The following is a 27,703-nucleotide window of genomic DNA, read 5'->3' as shown; positions in this document are numbered from 1 at the left end:
CCAGACGGTGATGAAGCCAGTTAGAATGCTCTCCACGGTACATCTGTAGAAATTTGCAAGAGTCTTTGGTGATATACCAAGTCTCCTCAATTCATCAAATCAATGTCAGTTACAGTGAGAACTGCTTCATTATTTTTGCTACAGTGGAAAGGAGTAGCATCTCCAAAACTCTACTCAAAGCAAAGCTGCAGTTCCACGAAAGGCTTTAAATTTGAGGATCCATATGTGGCAGCTTGCAGTTTTATTTATTTATCTCAGAATCAGTATCAGGTTTATTATCACCGGCAAATGTCGTGAAATTTCTTGACTTAGAGTTAACTTGTTAATTTATTTAGAGATGCAGCATGGAACAGGCCCTTCTGGCCCACTGAGTGGTGCTGCCTAGCAACCCACCTATTTAATCTTAGCCTAATCTCAGGAGAATTTACAGTGACCAATTAACCTACTAACCGCTTTGTCATTGGACTGTGGGAGGAAATTGGAACACCCAGAGAAAACCAAAGTGCATACGGGGAGGAACATATAAATTTACAGAGAATGCCAAGATTGAACTCTGAACTCCAATGCCCTGAGCTGTAAGTGTCATGCTAACCGCTACACTACTGTGACACTATGCCCTTGTTTTTGGAGCTTTTGTTTTGTATGTTGTTAGTCTTACATTTCAGTTCCATTAATTTCATTTGATAGCCAATGTCCTGGGTGGGTGATTTGTAGCAAGAATGGCATTTCTGATACAGACAGAAAGTGAGTTATTGGAAAGTGCACAACTCAGTACAGTGGATTCTGGTTAATTAGGTCATCTGTTAATCAGGGAAGCCAATTATTTGGGACAACTCCTAAAGATCAAGATCTAATTGAGAAAATATCCATGATTTCCCTTGTTTACTTGGGACACGATGCCACTTAATTGGGATAGGAGACAGTTGTCGAACAGTTTCTAACTGATGTTGGTTGTGTGGCCGTTAGACATTATGCCCTATTTACATTGAACAGTTTTTAGATGGCATCAGTTCTTTGTGTTTCTGTTTAAAAAGCAGTGATTTTTGTCACTGCTAGTGGTGAGAAGTAAGCAGTAAGACGATCCAGAACTGTTTTGCTCACTGTGGTTTCAAGCATTCAGACTTGGAGATACCAGAAATGCCTGGGAGTGAACATAAAACGATTTCACTGATTCAAATTGGAAACTGTGAAGAATTTCAAGGTATTGACAATCATCTTGAGATCACAATAAAAATGAGGATTTGGAAGATGCACTCATCAGAAGCTTTGTATGGAGGCAGTCTATTATCTGCACTAGGTGTCTGCGCTGTTTTGGTGATTCGATTAAATAAATAACACAAAAACATAATACTTGTTCACTTATTTATTGAGAAAGATGATCCAATATGACATTATTGGAAAAAGTATGTGAGCCTCTAGGGTTATCAGTTCATTTAAAGAGGAAATCAGAGTCAGTTTTTCCAATCAATGGGATGACAATTGGGTGTGAGTGTGGGAGGCTCTGCCCTATTTAAGGAACATAAACCTATCAAAGTCTCCACTATCAAAGTCTGATCTTCACCACACATGTTTTTGGAAGTGTGCCATGCCTCGATCAAAGGAGATTTTTGAGGACCTCAGAAAAAAAGTTGTTGATGCTCACCAGGCTGGAGAAGGATACAAAACCATTTCCAAAGTGTTTGGGCTTCACCTTTCCACAGTCAGGCAGATGGTGTACATATGGAGGAAGTTCAACACTCTTATTACTCTCCCCAGGAGAGTTTGACCAACAAAAATTACTTCAAGAGCAAGGCATGTAAAATTCCAGGAGGTCACAAAGAACCCCAGGGTAACATCTAAGGAGCTACAGGCCTCTCTTGCATTGGCTAATATCAGCGTTCATGAGTCTACCATCAGGCAAACACTGAACAACAGTGGTGTGTGTGGCATGATTGCAAGGAGAAAGCCACTACTCTCCAAGGAGAACATTGCTGTATGTCTAAATTTTGCTAAAGACCAGTGGATAAGCCAGGAGGCTATTGGAAGAATGTTCTGTGGGTGGATGAAAACAAAGTAGAACTTTTTGGTTTTTGCAAAAAGCAAACACTGCATTCCAGCATAAGACCCTCAACCCATCTGTGAAACATGGTGGTAGCAGTGTCATGGTTTGGGGCTACTTTGCTGCCTCGGATCAGGATGGCTTGCCAGCATTGATGGAGCTATGAATACTGAACTGTACCAGCAAATTCTGCAGGAAAGTGTTGGGTTCTGTTCATGAACTGAAGCTCAAGAGAGAGTGGGTCATGCAGCCAGACAACAGCTCAAGTTAGTCCACTAAAGAATGGTTAAAGCAGAAGGAATTTCATGTTTTGGAATGGCTGAGTCAAAGTCCTGACCTTAATCCTATAGAAATGTTGTGGAAGGACCTAAAGCAAGCAATTCATACAAGGAAGCCCACCTACATCCTAGAGATGAAGCAGTTTTGTGAGGATGAATGCCCTAAAATTCCTCCAAGCCGATGTTCAGGACTGATCAATAGTTACCAGAAATGTTTGGTTGAAGTTATTGCTGTACAAAGGGGTCACATCAGTTACTGAAAGCAAAGATTCACATTTTTTTTGCAACAAATACATGTAATATTATATAATGTTTCTCAATAAGTGAAAAAGTTTAAATTTTTTTGTGTTTATTTAATTGGGTTCTTTTAATTTAGTTTTAGGACTTGTGTGAAGATCTGATCACATTTTGGTAATATTTATGCAGAAACAGAGAAAATTCTAAAAGGTTCACAAACTTCCTAGCACTACTGTAACTCTCCTCTGCGCCTTCTCTAAAGTGTCCACATCCTTTTTTAAATGAGGTGACCAGACTGAACTCACACCTTCTTAACAATCTCTCAACTTGCAAGGCGACCTTGAGAGATCTATGGACGTGGACTCCACGATCCTTCAGAGTTTAAAAAGCTTTAAAAATGATTTAAAATTTTATAACTTTTGCTTTTTTACTGAAATTTTGTGATGGGTAATTGGTTAAAATCTTTGATCTCCTTTGTCCATCTCTCCCACCTCTTGTCTGCACTGTTTTTGTAGTAGGCTTCTTCTGCTTTCCGTTGTTGGCTGGGGCTCACTGGCACCAGCCTACCACCATCAAGGACTTGTCTACAGAAAGGTACCAGAAAAGATCCAGTAACATCATCACGATCCCACCCATGCTGCTCATGTTTGTCCCACTCCCATCACAAATTGCGTAGCATCCACACCAGGATCACCAGATTCAAAGACAGTTATTTTTCCCAAGCAGTAAGGCTGATCAACACCTCCACCCACTGACCCACCTCTCCACACCCCAATTACCACTGCTTTATCATTTCCTGTCAGCAATCTTATGTACAGACACTCCTGTGGCCAGCATCACTTCATGGACATACAATTGTACGGGGTCTTTCTTTATTGTATGTTAAATTCAAAATGGCTTCTTTGTTATGTTAAATGCTGAGAAAGTCTCTAGCTAGACATTTGATTGGGTTAATACAGACAGCAGGGTACTATTAGCCAGTGGGTGGTCATGTATCGTTTTGTTTTTGGATGATAATGCTGTCTCATATGACTGGGGACGGGGAGTCGGAGAGACGGGGAGACGGAGGAGAGTCGGGGGGTCGGAGGAGAGACGGGGAGTCTGGGGAGAGACGGGGAGTCTGGGGAGAGACGGGGAGTCTGGGGAGAGACGGGGAGACGGAGGAGAGACAGGGAGTCGGAGGAGAGACGGGGAGGACAGCGGACGTGCGGAAAGGCTCCGGTCGATCACTTTGGGTGGTCCCGAGCCGTGAGTCGAGAGGATCCGGGTGGTCGTCAGGAACTGATTGAGCTCCAACGGTTGTGCACGAAGAACGTGGACTTTGATAAGTCTGGCGCCTCTTTTTTCCCCCCCCCATTACTTCCTTTTCTGTATCGAATTTATATTAATTTCCTAGATTTAGTAATATCTATAAGTGTACTTGGTAAAACGTACTGTGTGTCCTGGCTGATGATCGATGTTTGGGATTGATTCGGGCGGCAGTGGTGCAGCAACCGACTCCGTGGGAAGCGTTGAGGCAGGGGCTGGGTGGGATTCCCCCGAGACATGTACGAGCCAATATAACTGAGCGTTACACAATCAATCTCTGTATATATGCTATCTTATATATTTATATTTCACAGTCAGAATCAGTATCAGGTTTAATATCACCGGCATATGTTGTGAAATTTGTTGACTTTACAACAGCAGTACAATGAAATACATGATAAATAAATATAGAGAAAAAAACTGAATTACACTAAGTATATATATGTGTGTGTGTGTATGTGTATATATATACACCAACTAAATAATTAAGTTAAAATAAGTAGTGCAAATCAAATTAAAAAAAAGTAGTGAGGTAGTGTTGTTGTGTTTTTAATTACTATTTTGCCTTTATCTTATTGAATGTGTTTTAGGCGCAACATTGGGCCTGCAGTAACAATTATTTCATTCTCCTTCACACTTGTGTACTGGAAATGACATTAAACATTCTTGAATCTTGCTGCCTAGCTGCATTAGCATGTCATTTGTTAGAAGCTCCATCTAGTGGCTTCTCTGAGAATCCTACAACAACATCGTAACATTTATTTGCTGCTGCATTGCACTGAGTATTCAATTGACATTACTGCAGCTTTTGGCACTTGAAGCCTTAATTTAAAAAAAACTTATCTGTATACGTGCATATTTAAAAAATGCTTGTGGTGCAAGTGTGCATGAATCACTGTGGTCTGCTACTTAACATTTTAAAACCAATTTGTGTACATTTAATTTTCCAGGGAGTCTCAAATTTCAAAGTAAATTTATTTTCAAAGTGCGCGTATGTCACCAGTTACTACCCTGAGATTCATTTTCTTGCAGGCATTCGCAGTAAAACAAGGAAACAGTAGAATCGATTTTTTAAAATGTTGCTCTTGACAGATACGAACAAATAACCCATGTACAGAAGACAACAAGCTGTGCAAATACAAAAAGAAAATAAAAGAAATAATTTAAGCATTAAGCAGAGACTACGAAGTTTGTTAAGTGTTAGTTGAATAGATCTGCTTCAATTTCAACTTGAATTTCTTTCCCTTTTGAAAGTTCTTGGAGCTTTTGTTAGGGAGCGAGTGAAAGAAACACCAAGAGAGTTGGAGGAATACAAAAGCACAAATGGAGAGCATTGAGAGGAGGTTTTTAAAGGTAGCATAGGAGATACGAAAACAAAAGTACTGAAGGTAGGAGTTAACGGAGGGAGAGGAGTGTTGAGGAATGGGTGTTAATGAAGGTCAGGCATTGTATACAGTGATTAAGACTACAAGGTCACAGAACTAGGGAGAAGTTAGACATGGAGAGACTGAAACAATTTAAAAAGAATGCTATATTTTAAGATTGTGAAAAGCTTGAAGATTGAACAGTGTATGGCTAGTGACTATGTTATTGTGTATAAAGTAACTGCAAAATGTTTTAAAACTGGCATGATGCTTTGTAATTAATGTCAATAGTTGCTCTGTAATAAACACTGGCTCACTTCCTGTTAACACTGATTGCTGTTAAAACTCTATTTTCATTGCAGGATGTGTATTTTTCCCCTGGATCATTGGGCTTGGAAACCCACATTCAAAATTTTAGGTTCAGCTTCTTCTCCTCTGCTATCAGGCTTCTCAATGGACAGTGAAACAACACATGAACACCTCCCCACTATTTTTGTTCTCTTTTTGTACAACTTAATTAATTTAAATTTTTATATACATTTCTTATAGTAATTTATAGTATGTTTTATGTATTGCACTGTACTGTTTCCACAAGACAACAAATTTCATGACACATGTCAGCGATAATAAGCCTGATTCTGATTCTGATATTTTGAGTTGTGATCCTCTATTAGGATTGAGAATGTGAAGGGAAAATAGACTGGGTATTGAAGTGCAAGGGAGCATTGCGACAGAGGCTGGTCTGTGGAACTAGCTGAAGGAGAGATAATGAATGGATTGAACCAGGTGGGATTGGAGATAGAAGTGGTGGACCAAGGGAGAAGAGATTCTGCTGGTTAGGTATGTGGGTAATGGGCTATCTCAAACTGGAAAGTTCAGTGTCCATACTATTAGGTGTAGGCAATCCAAGGGGAATATGGGATGTTCTTCTCTCTCGTGTTTGTGTTCTGCTCCCACCATTCCTCCTTGTTCATCTTTCCCCCTTTTCACTCCTAAGACCATATGACATAGAAGCAGAATTAGGTCATTCAATCATAGTTGATTTATTATCCCTCTCAACTCCATTCCCCTGTCTTCTCTCTGTAACCTTTGACATCCTTACTAATCATGAACCTGTCAGCCACTGCTTTAAATATACCCAGTGACTGGGTCTCTAAGAGCTGTCCATGGCCATGAATTCCACTGATTCACTACCCTCTGGCTAAAGACATTACTTTTCATCTCTGTTCTAAAGGTATATCCTCCTATTCTGAGGCTATACCCTCTGGCCTTTGACTCTCCCACTATAGGAAGCAACAGAAAGAAATTTGAGAGACTTGGGACGGCGCAGTAGAGTAGCGGTTAGCGCATTGCATTACAGTGCCAGCAATGGGTTTAATTGCAGCCGTTATCTGTAAGTAGTTTTTATATTCTCGCTGTGATCTCAGGGGTTTCCTCAGATGGCTTCAGTTTCCTCCCATATTCCAAAAACATACTGGTTAGAAGGTTAATTGGTCACGTGGGTGTAACTGGGTGATGTGGGCTCATTGGGCTGGAAGAGCCTGTTGCCGCACTGTATCTCTAAATAAAAACTTCCACTGGTCTGAGAACCTATTTTCTCTCAACGTCATAATAAAGGAAAGGTGCATAATTTAAACTCAGAAGAGTGGACTTGCAGATTGGGGAAAATATGCTCACTCAATCCTTTTTGCATTAGGTACAAAGAAACTGATGCCTAGATTTCATAGTCAAAGGTGAAGTGATGGTTTCCTGCAAAAGTTTAGCAATCTGTACAGTGAAGAATTCCTTTTCATGCCATTGATCTGTTCATTAGGAGCCCAACTATCCAGCAACTGCAAAGTCATCAAAACAGTCGCATTTGAAGATTCTCATGGACAGCAAAAAAGTGGATAAAAAGCACATTTTTAACAAATGCTTTTATTTACAAATTACGCAGTGCAACATAAAGATTGGATCTTGTATTATTATAAGAAAAGTGAAAATGTAAAAACAACATAGTATTTTAAGATCATTGATATTTTGAAGTATTTATCTGATTCCTGTACTTGAGATTGTTTGAATGCTAGGATGCTTGCTCAGATGTAATTATGGTCTAGTTTGCCAGACAAGGCCACAATTATTCCTCGGCAATAAAGCATAAAATACAATGTGACCAAGTCCGCAAACACCTGAAGTCCTTATCAGTTTGCTGGTGACAGCAGAGGAGGCTGTTAAACAGTGCAGCCTGTGGACAAGTACGGAATCACTAATACTAACTTCTGGATTTCAGTGTTTAGATATGCAGTACATGTTCGCAATCGAGAAGTTGCTGGGGGTTAGGCAGTGAGATTGTGATGAACACTGACATTTTTGTTCAGTGCAGCAGTAGGACCATTATATATACAGCAGAAAGTGGGCATATACGGAAAGTTAGCAAAATGTATGAATTATGCGTGTGGGTGTAGGAGAAGTGAGTGTTATGGTCAGAGAAAAATGGATATAATTGAGGAGATAACTGCATCAGATTCTCTGGCATTATTTCTGTATCTTACGCTGATTAAATTTGACAATTAGACTCAGTGCAGCTGTTTACTGGTCAGTTTGATTCCTTATTTGTAACAAAAATAATCAGAATTATAAAATTATTGTAATAATTTAAATTATTTTAATTATAAAGTCACTGGGCTATTTTGTTTGTAGTTTATGTAGAGATGGTGTGATACAGGCTGTCCAATCCAATGAGCCACACTGCCCAGCAACTCCACTATTTAATCCAAGCCTAATCACAGGACAATTTACATTGATCAATTAACCTACTAACCAGTACATCTTTGGACTGTTGGAGGAAACCAGAGCACCCAGAGGAAATCCACACAGTCACAGGAAGGATGTGCAAACTTCTTACGGACAATGTCAGAATTAAACGCCGAATTCTGATGTCCTAAACTGTAAAAACGTCATGCTAACTGCTAAGCTACTGTGGTTCTTGGGTTGCTACGTAATGCAACATTAATCTTTTCATGAAAAGTGCCATCAACATACTGTATGTCAGCTCCATTGATATAGTAAGTCATGTGATAACTTGTATTTATTTTTTTAGTTCAGTGCATTTAGGGTCTCATTTATTAACATGGTAATATTCTACTGATAACTTCAGACATGCTTGAAATAGGATTTCAAGTCCTTAGTTGTGTTACAAGCATCAGTAACCAGGTCAAAAATATATTCTTGTGGAAAATATTGGTTGTATGTTTGTCTTTGGACTGCAAACAGTAATGAAGTACTCCCTGAAATAAGCTGCAAACTGCTTAACCCACAGCAGTCTCCCCACCCCCCACCCCCACAATCAACTCATTATCATGTCTCACAATGGCAAATTATGTGGGGTCAGATTAATCAATGAAAATGAAAATTCAGTTCATTTTTTTCTGGTTAGTTATGGCATTTCCATCATTATCCCTCAGCCTTTGTGATACTGCCTTTTACTTAAAAAAAATATTGTTTGTCGTATCAGGCTTCAGTGTTTGTGCTTTATAAAGCCTGAAGGGTTAAAGATGTATGTCACCAAAATCAATAACTATCTCTACACAGGAAGTCAAATCATTATGTGGATCAACATTGTCTGAGTTGACTTACTCTATTTTACCCTATTTACCTAGCAGCCACGGTACTCTAGGGATGCTGCTGCATGAATTGAGCACATACTGTGTAAAGTTGCAAGAGCCAATACTTCATGTTACAAGCAAGTGCATCTTGTAGCCAGAGGAAGTGCTTTGTCTATTCGTTCTTCGGGGGGGAACTTTAAAACTAATTGTAATCTGGGATTTTTAAACTATTTTTTAACACAGAATTATTCAAACCAGTTCAGATGTATAGTGATTTTTTTCTTTGTTGTTACTGCACTCAATCTGTATGCTACTGATCATTGTTGTGACTCTGTTATATTGTTTTATGTGCATCAGCAGTTGATTCCAATTTTGCCTCAATTAACTATGTTCATGTAATTGAGGCTAATAGAAGTAGATCAGAATCCCCTGCCAATGCACTACATTTCATAATCTAATGACAGCCGAGATCTGACAATACAACTTGAAGCGTATGTTTTAAGAAATATTTGCTGTCACTTATAGTGTTCTGTGTGTACAGCATCCCTTTTTTCCCTCCTTAAATCTTTGATACTGTTGTCATGCATGCTGACAAAGGTTCAACACTGCTCTAATTAGCCTCAAGGAACTGTTTGGAGTCGGGGATTTTTTTTTGGAAGAATTCCACGCATTAAATTGACCCTTCTGCATGTCCCCCTATTATTCATAGGTTGATCTCTGATAACACTGTGGAAGCTCTGCTGGATGCTGGTAGCGGAACATCAGTAGCTGGCAGAGATGTAGCCTAAATTTGGAACATTTATCTTCTTATGCTCTGTAGTCAGCCAAACTAGGGAGCTAATAAAATCACAATCAAAGCAGGCTCTCTGGAATTTGAAAGACCTTCTGATATTCTGGCAACACATCTAGATGGCAATTTGCAGCTAGTAGGAGGTTAGGGTAGAAAACTGCCTTGAAGCTAAAGGGTGCGCCAAATATTCTTCTTTTTTTCCCTAACTGGAGGAGGGAAAAGGGAAAAGGGGAAAGCCTTGAACAGTTCTCACTGGCCCTAATCACCATAACAGCCTCAGCTGCCCCTTGGATCCCCTGCCAAGTCCCTATCATCTTCTGATCAAATATTAATGTGTGATACTCTGCTTGCTCGCTAATCCAAAGCCAATTAATATTATCTGTCAATTATTTACAGATCCTGAGGTGCGGAGGCAATTCCCCGAGGACTTCAGCGACCAGGTTTGGAATGCGTAATTAACTTTTTTTTACATGGCAAAATTTATTTCAGAGTCACTCAAGATACCACTGCTGTTCAGCTTAATGAAGGAGACAAATGAATTTTTTTTGGGGGGAAGAGATGGGGGTGATAATTAAGAGCCACTGATGAAGATGATGATGGCATTGACAGTTTGTAAAGATATACAGTAGGAGGCAAAATTTTGCAACCCAGCATGGCAATTTTTAAAGCAATTCTATGAGGTAAATCACATGCCAACATACAGTACATGAACAAAAGATGAATAAGGTGATTTAGAATTTCTTTGTACCCTCTTTCTGGCATTAGCTGTTAATGTGACAAATTATAAGTCCAAGTAAAAGAGCATCGGTGATATCTAATGCAAACAATGGACTGTGGAATTTATGAAATCTAATATCTATGCCTTGCTGTAATAATCCTTCTAACCACTTCTCTTGATGTCAGTTTTGAAAAGATACTCCTCATTCTATTCACTATCCAAGTGCACAAAGGCACAGTTTTACCATAAAATGTTCCTAAACCAAACTGCCTTTAGACCTTATTAGAAATCTTGCTGTTTATATTACCAATCCTCCCCTGGGGCTTTCAGAACTGAGAGGGACACCATAGTTGTTCCGTACTGGGATATTTTAGTGCTAATGGATAGGAGGAATAAAGCTTCATTCATGAGATGTATATGTTGCTGGGATCCATGTATTGACCATCTGTTAATTATCTTTAAACTGTAGCAGGCTTGGCTATTTTAGACGGCATTTAAAAGTCAATCACATAAATCGTTCTGGAGATTTTATGACACATAACCTCCAGAGTGAGTTAAGGAAGTTTTTTTTTCTTCCTTTGTAGGATGTTAATAAATTGGATGGGTTTTTATGATCATTCAAAAGTGTTGTCCCAAATTGCCCTCTGATTCTAGACTCCCCTACTATATGTCCACTCTGTCTAGGTCTCTCAGTATTCCTGCAATAAAAACTTAAATCCCAGCTTAATTTCTCTCCGACTGATCCTCTTTAAACCTATCTTACTTGTCTTCACAACCTTCCTTTCTCAACAGCATGAGTTGAGAATACCTGATGCTTTGTCACTAAGATTGAGACCAGGTGGTCAGCAGCATCTGCCACTTCCCTCTGTTCCTCTTGTGCATGGAGCCAGTCTATCTGAATGTGTCTTTATCAACTGTGCACTTATCCCCCACCCCTTGCTATCTCCATGCGTAGCACCCACCTGCTGCTCCCTTTTAGCATTAAAATGCTATCTGGTCATTTCCCTTCCCAAACTTTTTGTTAGCTTAGCCATGCAAATTGCTTTCCAGGGAGTGTGATTTTGCCAATTTGAATCCTTTGAGGACCACTTATGGAAGCCTGGAAGTCCTCAACTTCTTGAAAGATTATGTGAACACATGACTAAGAATAGGCCACTTGACCCCCTTAAGCCTGCTCTACATTTAATAAGGTCACACTGACCTGATTGCGATCTCAAGAAGGATGCTTATGTCAGAATGCTGTTTCTGGATTTCAGTTCGGCATTCAACGCTATCCTCCCACAGACCTTGTTGAACAAACCCCTACCCTTTGGTCTAAATACATCATTATGCAACTGGGTGTTGGACTTCTTAAAAAAAACAGACCTCAGATAGTGAATGATGCACAACTGCTCTTCCCTCCCCATCATCCTCAACACGGGTGCCTCCCAGGGCTGTGTGCTGAGCCCGTTGCTGTACACTCTGCTCACACATGAATGCAGGACCAAACACCTGAGTAATCATATCGTCAAGTTCGTCAATGACATGACAGTGGGGCTCATCAGCAACAACGTCGAGCCAGCCTACAGAGAGGAGGTGGAAGGGCTTGAGGTCTGGTGCCTGGCAGATAACCTCTTTATCAATGTGAACTCCTTTTGTTTTAAATGATGAATCCAACATTCCACCTGGTACTCCAGATGTGGTCTCACCAATATCCTATTCTTGCTGATATCATGATAGTAGAGTCCAACAACAGTTTATCAACTTCCTGCATTTTCCCAGCAGTGGCTGTCACATTATCTGGGAACTAAATCTGTGGCAGTTTAGGCCCAGTGCAGGTTCAGTAACTCTGTTTCAAAGAGGAATGATTTGTGGGATTTGGGTACGTGAAAAGTAATGTACACTTTTCTGAGCGAATTCAATTATTAATATATATGTACTTCAATGTATTTATTTAAGTAGTTTCTAGTGTATTAGTGTTAATTTAATTGTTTATTTTAAATTATTCTATTTTTATTGTATTAAAAATTCATACTTTTCAGGTATTTGAATATTTGTAAATATCACAGACAAGTAACAGTCTTTTAGTAATTTCACCATTTGTTTTTCCCGGTTCTGTGACTTGTGGACACAAGCTTTGCCATTATCAACAGCAAGTTGTGCTCTTCTTGGGACCTTCTAGATTAGAGGCCAGCCCCCTAGGTCGGATGTTGGCCCTGCAGGTCAGGGGCAGGCTGACTTGGTGCAGTGGCTGACCTTGAGGATCAGGTTGCTGCTGCAGGGCGGTCTGGTGGGGAAACAATGAATATCAGTGAGTCACCACTCATTGAGACATTCTGTAGGGAGATAGCCCGTGGGCCACATGTACCATTGTAACATGTTCATAGCTCCCTTTTAGAACATAGAGCATAGAACGTTACAGCACAGTACAGGCCCATTGGCCATGATGTTGTGCTGACCTTTTAACCTTCTCCAAGTTGAATCTTAAATTTCCCTCACACAGCCCTCCATATTTCTTTCATCCATGTGCCTATCTAAGAGGCTCTTTAATGTCTCCATGTATCTACCTCCACCACCCCTAGTAGGGTGTTCCATACTTGCACCATTCTCTGAGCAGGAAAAAATACCTCTGACATTCCCCTCTATAATTTCCCCAATCACCTTTAAAATGATGCCCTCTCGTGGCCTTAGTGTTATCCAGCAAAGAAACAGGCCTTATCCCAACATATATATGCCATCCTCTTACCCATCTAAATTAATTACATTTACCACTGGAATTTTCACTCAATAGGGAGAAGAGGCAGAGGGAGGTGGAAATCATCACGATTCCATTTGCACAATTGTTTTGGCCTACTGTATCTGCACCCTCTTCATATTGACTTCCAATGTATGAGCTATTTCTGCCCTCGGAAAATGTTGCTGGTTGTTTACGGTATCTATGCCTCTTTTCATCTTATGCAGCTGGTACTTTTTCTCAGGTACATTTTCTTTGTGGGTACAGTTCCCTGCCCTTCATTAATGTCATTATTAATCACTCCTTAAAACCGTTGTGTTTGGCAACTGTGCCTTCAGCTGAACTAATTACAACCTTTCCTTCCACTTCACCCATTGAGAGTGTCATCCTTCCAGATTGTACCGATGTTAACTTTTTGAATCCCACAAAGTTTTCAACCTGATACGAGACAGAAATATCTCTGATCAAAGTCCATATTACACCCCGTGTATATGTAACATCCTATTCTGCTTTTCCACTCTTGTTTAGCTTGGTGGGTTTTTACTTGTCCAGTTCCATTCACAGAACATAGAAATCTACAGCACATCACAGGTCCTTCGGCCCACAATGTTGTGCCGACCATGTGTCCTACTCAAGAAACTGCCTAGAATTTCCCTACTGCATAGCTCTCTATTTTTCTAAGCTCCTTGTACATGTCTAAGAGTCTCTTAAAAGAACCTATTGTATCTGCCTGTACCACCATCATTGGCAGTGCATTCCATGCACCCACTGCTCTCTGTGTGAAAGCAGAGAGCAATACCTACTTTTAAGCACCTTAAAACTACGCCCTCTCCTGCTAGCCTTTTCAGCCCTGGGAAAAAGCCTCTGTACCTACTCCTAAGCACCTTAAAACTATGCCCCCTTGTTTTAGGTTTTTCAGCCCTAGGAAAGAGCCTTTGACTATCCACACGATCAGTGCCTCATCATCTTATACACCTCTATCAGGTCACCTCTCATCCTCCATGGCTCCAAGGAGAAAAGGCCAAATTCACTCAACCTATTCTCATAGGCACACTCTCCAATCCAGGCAATATCCTTGTAAATCTCTTCTGCACTCTCTCTAAAGGATTCATATTCTTCCTGTAGTGAGGTGACCAGAACTGAACACAGTACTCCAAGTGGGGTCTAACTGAGGGCTTGTATGGCTGTAACATTACCTCATGGCTCTTGAACTTAGTCCCATGGTTGATGAAGGCCAACACACTATATGCCTTCTTAACAACACTGTCAACATGCGCAATGGCTTTGAGTGTCCAGTGGACACAGACCCCAAGATCGCTCGCATCTTTCACACCGCCAAGAGTTTTACCATTGATATATTCTTATTTCAAATTTGACCTATCAAAATGAACCATTTCACACTTATCTGGGTTGAAGTCCATCTGACACTTCTCAGCTCAGTTCTGCATCCAATGGATGTCCCACAGTAACCTCTGACAATCCTCCATACTATCCACAACACCCCCAACCTTTATGTCATCAGTAAACTTACTAACCCACCCTTCTACTTCATCCAAGTCATTTATGAAAATCACAAAGAGGAGAGGTCCCAGAACAGATCCCTGCGGGACACCACTGCTCACCGACCTCCATACAGCATACAAACCATCTACAACCACCCTTTGCCTACTGTGGACAAGCCAATTGTGGATCCACAAAGCAAAGTCCCCTTGGATCCCATGGCTCCTTACTTTCTGAATCAGCCTGGCATGGGGAACCTTATCAAATGCTGTACTGAAATCTATATACACTACATCCACTGCTCTACCTTCATCAATATGTTTTGTTACATCCTCAAAGAATTTATTCAGGCTTGCAAGGCACAACCAGCCCTTGACAAAGCCATGCTGACTATCCCTAACCTGATTATGTCTCTCCAAATGCTCATAAATCCTGCTTCTCAGGATCTTCTCCAACAATTTGCCCACCACTGAAGTAAAACGCACAGGTCTATAATTCCTGGGTTAGTTCTACTCCCTTTCATGAACAGGGGAACAACGTTTGCAACCCTCCAATCATTCAGTACTTCTCCCGTCCCTATTGATGATGCAAAGATCATCGCTTGCTTCCCTTGCTTCCCACAGTCGCCTGGGGTATATCTTGTCCGGATCTGGCGACTTAACTAATTTAATCCTTTACAAAAGCTCCAGCATGTCCTCTTTCTTAATGTCTATATGCTCAAGCGTTTCAGTTTGCTGTAAGCCATCCCCACAATTGCCAAGGTCCTTTTCCCTGGTGAATACTGAAGCAAAGTATTCATTAACGTACCTCCACTACCTCCTCCGACTCCATGCACAGATTTCCAGTATCGCACCTTATTGGTCCTATTCTCACATGGCTCATCCTCTTGCCCCTCAAATTCTTGTAGAATGCCTTGGAGTTTCCTTAATCCTGCTCACCAAGGCCTTCTCATGGCTCCTTCTAGTTCTTTTAATTTCATTCTTAAGCTCCTTCCTGGCAAACTAGTAATTTTTTCAAGCTCTGACTGTATCTAGTTTCTTGAACCTTTTGTAAGCTTTACTTTTCTTCTTAACTAGATTTTCTACATCCCTTTTACACCATGGTTCTTTTACCCTATCATCTTTTCCCTGCCTCAATGGAATATACCTAGGCAGAACGCCATGCAAATGTTCCCTGAACATTAGCCACATTTCTGCCGTGCACTTCCCTGAGAACATCTGCTCTCAATTTATGCTCCCGAGTTTCTGCCTAATAGCATCATACTTCCCCCTACCCCAATTAAATGTTTTCCCGAACTTCCCTCTCCAGTGCTATGGTAAAGGAGATAGAATTGTGATCACTGCTTCCAAAGTGCTCTCCGACTGAGAGATCAGGTTCATTTCTCAATACCAGATCAAGTGCAGCCTCTCCTCTGGTTGGCCTATCTACATATTCTGTCAGGAAACCTTTTTGAACACACCTAATAAACTCCACCCCATCCAAACCGTTTGCTCTAAGGAGATGCCAGTCAATATTAGAAAGGTTAAAATCAGCCATCACAACAACCCTATTATTGTTGCACCGTTCCAGAATCTGCCTCCCTCTCTGCTGCTCAATCTCTGTTACTATGGGGGGGGGGTCTATATATTAAAAAAATCCAATAGGGTTATTGCCCCCTTCCTGCTTCTGACTTCCACCCACACAGACTTGTGTATTTAGTTGTAGATGGTGCTGGAAAGGGTCAATAACACTATGAAGGTTCCCATCTACCCTGTTTATGGACTGTTTGTCTCACTCCCATCAGGGAGGAGACTTTGTAACATCCACGCCAGGACCACCAATCTCAAAGACAGTTACTTACCCCAAGCAGTAAGGCTGATCAACATTTCCACCGGCTAACCCACCCTGCCACACACACAGCCACAACTTCTTCATAATTTCCTGTCAGTCACCTTGCGTACAGACACTTATGTGCCTAATGTCACTTTATGGACATATAATCAATGAATGTATATAAACTACCTTATGTATTTATATTTATTATGCTTTTTTATTATTGGGTTCTTTACCTTGTTCAGTGTTTCTGTACTGCATGAGATCTGGACTAACAATTACTTCATTCTCCTTTACACCTATGTACTGGAAATGACATTAAACAATCTTGAATCAGCAACAAACTACTCTTCCTACTCTTAGACTGTTATCGTTGATCTCCTCCAAGGTTCTATACTTGGTTCCCTCCAAATCTTATCGACATACTGCTTGTGAGCAGCATCAGGATTGTCAGAATGAGATTTATTATCAGTGTCTTATATGATGTCACATTTGTTGTTTTGCAGCAGTATATTTGTAAAAGAAATACATAGTGCAAAATAAATGGGATAATAAAACAATGTTCATGGGTTGATGGATCAGATTTCGATTAAGTCATCACATTTACATCGAAACATAGTCATTTGTGTTAACAACCTACGCAAACTAGAGGCGTTCTGGGTGGCAACCTATTGCTACACATTCTGACGCCAACACAGCATGCCCACAATGCTTGGCAGAATAATTCAGAAATCTGATGGCGGAGGGGAAGAAGCTGTTTCAGAATTGTTGAATATGGGTCTTTAGGCTCCTGTATCTCCTCTCTGATGGTAGCAATGAAAAGAGGGTCTCCTGGTTCATCTATGCATTGCTGATACCAAGCTCTACCTTCCTGTCGGTTCCCTTATCTTTTTGTTGTCAGACCCCTTGTGTGACATTGGTGCCACAAAGCAAAATTTTTATTCACCTAAACTGAAGGTACCCCCTTACTATTCCTGTCAGTTATCTTTCACTTGCTAATGTTTCCTGTTCTCTCTAGTAAATGTCTTAAGCTGAAGCAGGAATTTTGCAAGCTCAGTGTTATATTTAAGATTGGTTTCTCCAACTTCTGCTAATTTTTTTCCCCTTCCTCTTCACTCTTTAATTCCACACTCTGGCTTCTTATCTCTTCTCTCTTGTCTATTAACTCCCCCCTGCTGTCCTTCCTCCTCCTTTTCTCCCATGGTCCACACACCTCTCCTATCATTCCTCTCTAGCCCTTTGCCTTTTCCGTGTATTACCTCTCAGCTTCGTACTTCATCCCTTCCCCCACCAACCCGGCTTCATCCAAGAGCTTATCCTCTTTCCCTTCCTCCCAACTTCTTATTCTGGTTTCTTTCCCCTTCCTTTCCAGTCCTAATGAAGGATCTCTCGAAACATCAACTGTATTCACTTCCATTGATGCTGCCTGACCTGCTAAGTTCCTCCGGCATTTTGTGTGTGTTGTTATGGATTCCCAGCATCTGCAGAACCTCTTGTGTTTATGTTTAAGAACATCTTCAGACAGCATTGGGATATATATTTTTCACCTCTCTAATGTTCTTTGACTCTACCTATAGTTCAACTCATCTGTTCAATCCCTTCCCTTGTTTATCCGTTCATAAATCTACATTCAACCAAAATTGTGGCTTGTTCACTGACATGTACTAACAACCTTGATTTAGATCGGCTCCTATTTAAGCAGTACCTTTATTTTAACGTTCTTTTTCAAAATGCTTGGCAGTCTCTTCCTGCACTACATCTGCAATCTAATCTGCCCCCAGGTACGTTAGGGACATTTGAGAGACTCATAGAATGGCACATGAATGATAGAAAAATGGAGGGCTACGTGAGAGGGAAGGGTTAGATTGATTTTAGAGTAGGTTAAAGGATTGGCACAACATTGTGGGTTGAAGGGCCTGTACTGTGCTCTATTGTTCTATGTTTTAAATCTTTGTGCCGCACCATCTCTGGCCTCCTGTATATTCATGAATTTAATCATTTCACCTTTGCAAGCCATGTCTTTCCCTTAGTATCGGATGTTAACATCAATGTTTGGTTAATATCAAGTGCTGGGCTGAACTGGAAAGGTTGGGTACGGGTGGGGGGGGGGCAAGCCCCAGAGTGTATCATAGTGACTGAACCTGATGTTTGGATGCTGATTTAGGTGCTGGGCCAGATTGAAAGGGTCAGGGTGTCAGGGCCTGGAGGCAGGGGATGGGCTGGATCAGCTCGCTGCTACGTGTCGTTTAATTGACTCTATGCTGAACTATGTGTCTCCAACACTATTTATTTACATTTATTGTTTGCAATAGTTGGTTTTTTTTCTTTCTGCATTTTGTGTGTTTGACGGTCTTTGATTTCTTTGTTTCATGGTTGCCTGTTAGGAGACAAATTGCAAGCTTGTATAATGTATACATACTTCGATAATGTTTTAAACTTTGAACTTTGATTTCCTTTCTGGACTTCTAACTGATCACCCCACTCCTGACAACCTCACAGTTCCCCTTAAAACCACCTGTGACTGAAGTTCAGTCCTCAGTCTTGCTTCACGTAACTGTGTTAGTGTGCTCTTACCGTGTTTGTGTGAGGGACCTTGAAATATTTTGATAAATTGAGACCCTCTGTTGGTTGTGGTCGATGGTGGATGTTGCATCCTAATGTCTACGTACATGTAAGCCAGTACGCAAGTCAAGGCAGTACGATATGGAGAGCAAGCTGTTGCCCGTGCAGCAGGTTCCTCCTCTCCACGCAGCTGATGAATCCAAAGGAATGACCAAGGCTGATATAATTTGGTAGCAGCAGCATCATAGGAGTTGCCAGTCAGCATTGAACTCAGTGTAACTACCTTAGGGACTCCAGGTCAATATTTTTTCTAAAGGTTAACTCCCGAAGCCTTCCCCGTGAGTGGGCATAGCTGCAAGGCATCAGAGGTTTGAGATCAGAGTTTTCCTTCTCCGAAATGAGCTGCTGACCATGGTTGACAAGCACCATCTACCCGATGTGACTGGATTTAAGGTGCCAGTAGCCTGCCCTTGCCCCTTCTCCTGTCATTAGAAACGGTTATGATTGGCTTAGTCACTGAGCTGCACAGGAAGGCCAGGAGATAGACTTGGTTGTCAGAGACTATTTGAGGCGCGTGGCTATGACAGCCTTAAGGATAAATGAAGGGAGTCCGATTGGTGAAATTTGTTGCCACTAATTCTGCTGCCTCTTACTGCAATTCAGAGTGAAGCTCGGGAGTGCTGCTTCATTGAAATAACTGTTCTTTATAGGTGAGACTAGAAAGGGACTGAAAAGAGACATTCTGGTGAAACTGCCTGGCTCCAGTGCATTACATTGAGTATTAGGCATATCTCAGATATTCTACACAACGTAACCAGTCATTTTCAGATGAAGATAATATATTTAATCTCACAGTTAGACAATAAGACCATAAGATACAGGAGCAGAAGTGGGCCATTCGTCCCATCGAGTCTGCTCCGCCATTCAGTCATGGGCTGATCCAATTTTTCCAGTCATCTCTGCTCCCCTGCCTTCACCCTATACCCTTTGATGCCCTGGCTAATCAAGAACCTAACTATCTCTGCCTTAAATATACCCAATGACTTGGCCTCCACAGCCGCTCGTGGCAACAAATTCCACAGATTTACCACCCTCTGACGAAAGTAATTTCTCCGAATCTAAGTTCTAAATGGACATCCTTTATTCCTGAAGTTGTGCCCTCTTGTCCTAGAATCCCCTACCATGGGAAATAACTTTGCCATATCTAATCTGTTCAGGCCTTTTAACATCCGGAATGTTTCTATGAGATCCTCCTCATTCTGCTGAACTCCAGGGAATACAGCCCAAGAACTGCCAGACATTCCTTATACAGTAACCCTTTCATTCCTGGGATCATTCTTGTGAATCTACTCTGAGCCCTCACCAATGTCAGTACATCCTTTCTAAAATAAGGAGCCCAAAACTGCACACAATACTCCAAGTGTGGTCTCACGAGTGCCCTATAGAGCCTCAACATCACATCCCTGCTCTTATCTTCTATACCCCTAGAAATTAATGCCAACATTGCATTTGCCTTCTTCACAACGGACTCAACCTGGAGGTTAACCTGGGTATCTTGCACATGGACTCCCAAGTCCCTTTGCGTCTCTGCATTTTGAATTCTCTCCCCGTCTAAATAACAGTCTGCCCATTTATTTCTATCACCAAAGTGCATGACCATACACTTTCCAACATTGTATTTCATTTGCCGCTTCTTTCCCCATTCCCCTAAACTATCTAAGTCTATCTACAGGCTCTCTGTTTCCAAAACACTACCTACTCCTCCACCTATCTTTGTATCATCGGCAAATTTAGCCACAAATCCATTAATACTGTAGTGCAAATCATTGACATACATAGTAAAAAGCAGCGCTCCCAACACCGACCCCTGTGGAACTCCTCTGGTAACCAGCAGCCAGCCAGAATAGGATCCCTTTATTCCCACTCTCTGTTTTCTGCCGATCAGCCAAAGCTCCACCCATGCTAGTAACTTCCCTGTAATTCCATGGGCTCTTGTTAAGCAGCCTCATGTGCGGCACCTTGTCAAAGGCCTTCCAAAAATCCAAGTACACAACACCTATTACATCTCCTTTGTCTAACCTGCTTGTATGTTTCTTTGTAATAAGTAATGTATTTCCCACTTAATTATTGGGGAGTGAAAATTTCTGCGCAATGAAACAGTTATTAGGATAACAAAGTTTAGCTTTATTTGTCACATGTACTTTGAAACACAAGTTGAAATGCGTCATTTACATTAACGACCAACATTGTTGGAAAATGTTCTGGGGGCAGCCCTCAAGTGTCATCACGCTTCCAGCGCCAACATACCCTGTCCACAACTCACTAACTCTAACTTGTGTGTCGTTGGAATGTGGGTAGAAATCAGAGCACTCAGTAGAAGCTCATGCAATTGTGGGATGAACGTACAAACTCCTTACCAACAGCGGTGGGAATTGAACCCTGATCTCTGGTGCTGTAAAGCATTACTCTAACTGCTATAATATTGTACTGCCATACAACATCTACTTATCCTTACAAAAATTATCCATACCAAATTTACTTTTGCTCAGATTTTTCATTCCAAAAGAATGTTATTTAAATACAGTATAAAAATCTTACAGATGATAAACTATCTTAATTTTCTTTTGCTATAAAGTGGTCAATGCAAGTTCTTCTCAAGTAGAAACATAGAAACATAGAAAATAGGTGCAGGAGTAGGCCATTCGGCCCTTCGAGCCTGCACCGCCATTTATTATGATCATGGCTGATCATCCAACTCAGAACCCAGCCTTCCCTCCATACCCCCTGACCCCTGTAGCCACAAGGGCCATATCTAACTCCCTCTTAAACATAGCCAATGAACTGGCCTCAACAGTTTGCTGTGGCAGAGAATTCCACAGATTCACCACTCTCTGTGTGAAGAAGTTTTTCCTAATCTCGGTCCTAAAAGGCTTCCCCTCTATCCTCAAACTGTGACCCCTCGTTCTGGACCTCCCCAACATCGGGAACAATCTTCCCGCATCTAGCCTGTCCAATCCCTTTAGGATCTTATACGTTTCAATCAGATCCCCCCTCAATCTTCTAAATTCCAACGAGTACAAGCCCAGTTCATCCAGTCTTTCTTCATATGAAAGACCTGCCATCCCAGGAATCAATCTGGTGAACCTTCTTTGTACTCCCTCTATGGCAAGGATGTCTTTCCTCAGATTAGGGGACCAAAACTGCACACAATACTCCAGGTGTGGTCTCACCAAGGCCTTGTACAACTGCAGTAGTACCTCCCTGCTCCTGTATTCGAATCCTCTCGCTATAAATGCCAGCATACCGTTCGCCTTTTTCACTGCCTGCTGTACCTGCATGCCCACTTTCAATGACTGGTGTATAATGACACCCAGGTCTCGTTGCACCTCCCCTTTTCCTAATCGGCCACCATTCAGATAATAATCTGTTTTCCTATTTTTGCCACCAAAGTGGATAACTTCACATTTATCCACATTAAATTGCATCTGCCATGAGTTTGCCCACTCACCCAACCTATCCAAGTCACCCTGCATCCTCTTAGCATCCTCCTCACTGCTAACACTGCCACCCAGCTTCGTGTCATCCGCAAACTTGGAGATACTGCATTTAATTCCCTCATCCAAGTCATTAATATATATTGTAAACAACTTGGGTCCCAGCACTGAGCCTTGCGGTACCCCACTAGTCACCGCCTGCCATTCTGAAAAAGTCCCGTTTATTCCCACTCTTTGCTTCCTGTCTGCTAACCAATTTTCCACCCACACCAATACCTTACCCCCAATACCGTGTGCTTTAAGTTTGCACACTAATCTCCTGTGTGGGACCTTGTCAAAAGCCTTTTGAAAATCCAAATATACCACATCCACTGGTTCTCCCCTATCCACTCTACTAGTTACATCCTCAAAAAATTCTATGAGATTCGTCAGACATGATTTTCCTTTCACAAATCCATGCTGACTTTGTCCGATCATTTCACCGCTTTCCAAATGTGCTGTTATCACATCCTTGATAACTGACTCCAGCAGTTTCCCCACCACCGACGTTAGGCTAACCGGCCTATAATTCCCCGGTTTCTCTCTCCCTCCTTTTTTAAAAAGTGGGGTTACATTAGCTACCCTCCAATCCTCAGGAACTAGTCCAGAATCTAACGAGTTTTGAAAAATTATCACTAATGCATCCACTATTTCTTGGGCTACCTCCTTAAGCACTCTAGGATGCAGACCATCTGGCCCTGGGGATTTATCTGCCTTCAATCCCTTCAATTTACCTAACACCACTTCCCTACTAACATGTATTTCACTCAGTTCCTCCATCTCACTGGACCCTCTGTCCCTTACTATTTCTGGAAGATTATTTATGTCCTCCTTAGTGAAGACAGAACCAAAGTAATTATTCAATTGGTCTGCCATGTCCTTGCTCCCCATAATCAATTCACCTGTTTCTGTCTGCAGGGGACCTACATTTGTCTTTATCAGTCTTTTCCTTTTTACATATCTATAAAAGCTTTTACAGTCCGTTTTTATGTTCTCTGCCAGTTTTCTCTCATAATCTTTTTTCCCCTTCCTAATTAAGCCCTTTGTCCTCCTCTGCTGAACTCTGAATTTCTCCCAGTCCTCAGGTGAGCCACTTTCTCTGGCTAATTTGTATGCTACTTCTTTGGAATTGATACTATCCCTAATTATTCTTGTCAGCCACGGGTGCACTACCTTCCTTGATTTATTCTTTTGCCAAACTGGGATGAACAATTGTTGTAGTTCATCCATGCAACTTTTAAATGCTTGCCATTGCATATCCACCGTCAATCCTTAAAGTCTCTGCTTTACAATGAAAACTTGAATCATTTGTAACATTGACTTAACCAGGTGTACAGCATCCAGATATAAATTGTGTGTTATGTATTCTACTTCCCTCTCCTTCCTGAGGAGACGGAGGTCCTTTGGAGTGTGCAGGCCTCTCCTTCACATGGTTCTACCAGTCTGTTGTTGCCAGTACAATCTTCTATGTGATGATGTGCTGGGGCAGTAGCATCAACACAAGTGGTGCCAACAGGCTCAATAAACTGATTAGAAAGGCTGGCTGTATTATGGGAGTCAAACTGGACACACTGGAGGCTGTGGTAGAACAAAGGACCCTACGGAAAATCCTGTCAATTCTGGACAATGTTTCTCACCCTCTGCATGCCACCTTGGCTGAACAGAGAAGGACTTTTAGTAATAGACTAAGGTAATTGCACTGCTCCAAAGAGCGCTATAGGAGGTCATTTCTATCCTTAGCTATTAGGCTCTATTTATGAGTTAACCTATAGCCGGGGATGTGATGATCCCTTCCTGTTAGACTGTTCGAGAATACTTATATTTTATTCTTTCTTACTTCTCTTCTAATATTTGTATATCTGTGCAATTTAATGCTGCAGTAACACTGTAATTTCCTTTGGGTGCTTATCTAATATATCTATCTATTGTAGTTGTTTCCACGATTGTATTGCAGCTCAGGGCATCGGACATCAGCTCAGCCACTGTGTATAAGGCGTTTCTACGTTCTCCCTGTGACCATGTGGGTTTCCTCCAGGTGCTCTGGTTTCCTCCCCCAGTCCAAAGACTCATTGGTTTGTAGGTTAATTAGCCATTGTAAATTGTCCTGCTACTAGGCTAGGATTAAACTGGTATGTTGCTGGGCGGTGGAGCTCATTGGGTCTGAAGGGCCTGTTCCACGCTGTATCCCTAAATAAATAAAATTTTAAGGATGGATTGAGGAACACAGACAACCTGAATCAAGGTGAAATGTCTTGCACTGATATTTGATTTTAGAGAAATATCACTCATCCATCCAAATTACAGAAGCTTGTACAGACAGCGTAGAAGACAGGATGTATACAAACTTTCTTAAAAAGAAAAATATGTATTTTACAGGTGTCATGTGTAAAAATGCAAACAAAATAGGAAAAGGGGTAATCTACATTTATCTGATTATTATCCTCTTGTGTAATATGTAGCAGGTTCCAGTTAATTCAGGTAGCTGCTTATTCAGGACAATTCTTAAGGAACAAAAAGTATTTGAGAAAATAGCTGGGATTCCCTCCATTTATTTGGGATACTATACTGCTTGATTGGCACAGAAGTCCTTTTTTTTTTAGCTATTTCCATGAAACTTCAGCTAATTGGGCCAAAATGTACTGGTTCATGTATTGCCCAATTAACTGGAATCCACTGTGTAACTTCAATAAACATTTAATATGAATACTTCAATTGTTGCTAAAATAATTAGGAAATATTTTGGAACAATCGCGTTTCATACAGCATCTGTTTTATGCCTAGCACTTTTTTTTAAAAAGTCTTCATCTTGACAAATATAAATAGAGCAGGTATGTACGATGTGTGCATTGGAGCGGGGCATCGATGCTAAAATAGCCTAATCATGGATGCAGGAGAGTGACTTTTCATTGGTAGCTTTTGACAGTGGTTTTAAACTTGAGCTTGTTTGACCTCATGATGTCATATGAAGCTTCCGTTGTATTTGCCATTCTATAAATCATCCAGGGTACATTCAAATCTTTATTAATAAGCAAATCTCATTTTAGTTTTTAATGTTTATATAATGCACTACTATTTAAGTATTTCTGAATTAATTACTGCAGAGCAATATTGGTACACCTTAATAAAGGTGCACCACGTATTTGGCATTCACAACTTGTCCTCTTTTGTACAAATGTTTGCTGTGGTTTTGCGTCTAATTGGAAAATGGTGGCCTTCTTGTCAGGCAGGAGAAGCCTGTTTGTTGGTTTGTCTGATAGAAGTAAACTTTACACTGAGACGTGGTCATGTAACTGCCAAAAGAAAGGAATGTTTTTTTTAAAGTATCACATGAAAAGATGACTACAAAATATGAATTTTTCTGCTTGTTTGTGGGTAAAATAAATTTTAGATGTAGTGTAGTCTTTGCTGTGGATCAGAGGCGTCTGTTGATGCTGCTAGTGCTATGAGTGAAATTTTATTCCTAAAGGTCTTTATGCTACTGTGGGGGACTGTCACAAATTATTGTGGCTCGATCCTTTAGAAACAGAGAAAGCATGTTAGATCGGCATCTGTGACTGACTAATGATGGTCAGGCTTTTGGCTTCCCTTGAGCCACAAAGCTTTTGCTGCCTTTAGAGAGGGAAAAAGCGCAAGAAGAAAGGGGAGGGATGAAAGCGAGTTACAAATCTGCGGCCTTGGAGATGTATGACTGCTAGGCTGGTTGTCTGCATGGCATGATAATCCATTTTGATCTCCTCAGTCTTAATTGTCTGCTAAAGACAAATGGGCAGTAAAAGTTCATCAGTTTCATCTTTGCTTCTCATTTATGGGCAGAATAAATGAGCCATCACGACAGAAGAAACCTTTCTTTTTGACACGGAAGTAATGCAGACCTGATGTGTTATTAAAAGTCTTTCTCCCTCATTATTTTAGACTCTTAGTGCTGATAGATCTCAGTGTTTCATGAAAAATATAATCTGAAATGTAAATAAGCTGTCTGATACAAAGAGATGATGTAACAAATGAGCCTTCACTTTGTAGAAATCTTGCTTATGATCATTTACTCTCTGCTGTTTCTGCAGCATTAGTATTATGATAGAATGTAGTCAAATACATTGCTGCAGTTCACTTTGGGGAAAATATAACAGTTTAGTGCAGTGTATTACAGTTTTAAAACTGACTTGAAAGAATGTTACTTGAAAAGAGATGGCAAAGGAGAGCTGACAGATCTTGTAGTTCAGTTTTCCAAACTTTGTTTTTCTGTAGCTGAACGTCTAATGGAGAGCATTTTAAAATATAAATCAATGTTAGTATTTTTAAACACATAACATGGTCACAATTAATGGAAATTATAGGTCTGAACAGGTGATTTTTAAAAATATTATACCAGGATCACACTCATTAGCATAAAGTTTAAAACCGTTACTACATTATTTTTGAAAATAGTTTGTGAGCATTATTAACGATCTTTTAATCATACACCATTTCCAACAGATTAGTACTTTTTCTTTCCTATAAAAGGTATTTGCATGTACACAGACCATTGTCTTCATGAGGCAGTCAAGCGAATATGGACAACTCAGGCAAGCACCTGGTGGGACAAGGTCATTATCTTGGAGGTCTGGATTCAGGCTCAGTTTGTTAGTATCACTGATTTTTAACCCAATGCTGTTTGATTGTTTTCATTGGATGGATGACAGTTATATTCCCAAGGACATCCTGTACGGTGAACTGGTTGCTGGGTCACAAATCACTGGACCTCCATTCCGCTGTTAAAAGGACAGCTGGAAGCAAGATATGAAGATGGCAGGCGACTGGGAGATGGCTGCCAATGGTCAGATTTGTGCTGGAGGGCATTAACTGAAGCCAGAGTGCCAAAGATTTCTAGATCAGCAAGGGGCTCCTGAGGCAATATTGAAAAGAGAGCTGGAGTCACAAACCACAGAAAGCTGCTATGTTCTAATCCAAGCAAGTGAATGTCTTAGAAAGCCGACTGTACCAGAACACCCACAAGTCAATACACAGTAAAAGTATTAATTTTGTGCTTTATTGTATAATTTGTGTGCTACATGATTTAACTGTACAAATTGGAATCCTAAATTCTCTGGTCCATGGAGTTGTCCTTGGCTGTTGCAAGCTTGAGGGTTATATTAATACATTTGTTTGTTGCGGTCAATTTTCCATTTTATATAGTTTTACAGTGGCTTGTATTTGTATAACGTTTTGATCATCACAAATACCACCTCCGCTTACCTCAAAGCTCAGAGATGGTCTCCTGTACTTTGAA

The 27,703-nt window shown here is 40.9% G+C and overlaps 1 protein-coding gene across 5 annotated transcripts in view; it reads left to right on the top strand.

Annotated features, from left to right (window-relative positions):
* LOC134359757 (DENN domain-containing protein 1A-like) overlaps window positions 1-27,703 on the top strand; it is a 634,195-nt gene that overhangs the window by 118,382 nt on the left and 488,110 nt on the right. For all 5 annotated transcript variants that reach the window (XM_063073354.1, XM_063073353.1, XM_063073352.1 and 2 more), the window contains exon 3: window positions 9,996-10,039. In XM_063073354.1, coding sequence (XP_062929424.1) covers window positions 9,996-10,039 — 44 coding nt within the window. The remainder of the gene's footprint in view (window positions 1-9,995; window positions 10,040-27,703) is intronic.

Source organism: Mobula hypostoma, chromosome 21, assembly GCF_963921235.1.
Source record: "Mobula hypostoma chromosome 21, sMobHyp1.1, whole genome shotgun sequence".
Lineage (NCBI taxonomy): Eukaryota > Metazoa > Chordata > Chondrichthyes > Myliobatiformes > Myliobatidae > Mobula > Mobula hypostoma.
This window is presented reverse-complemented; position numbering and strand designations above follow the sequence as displayed.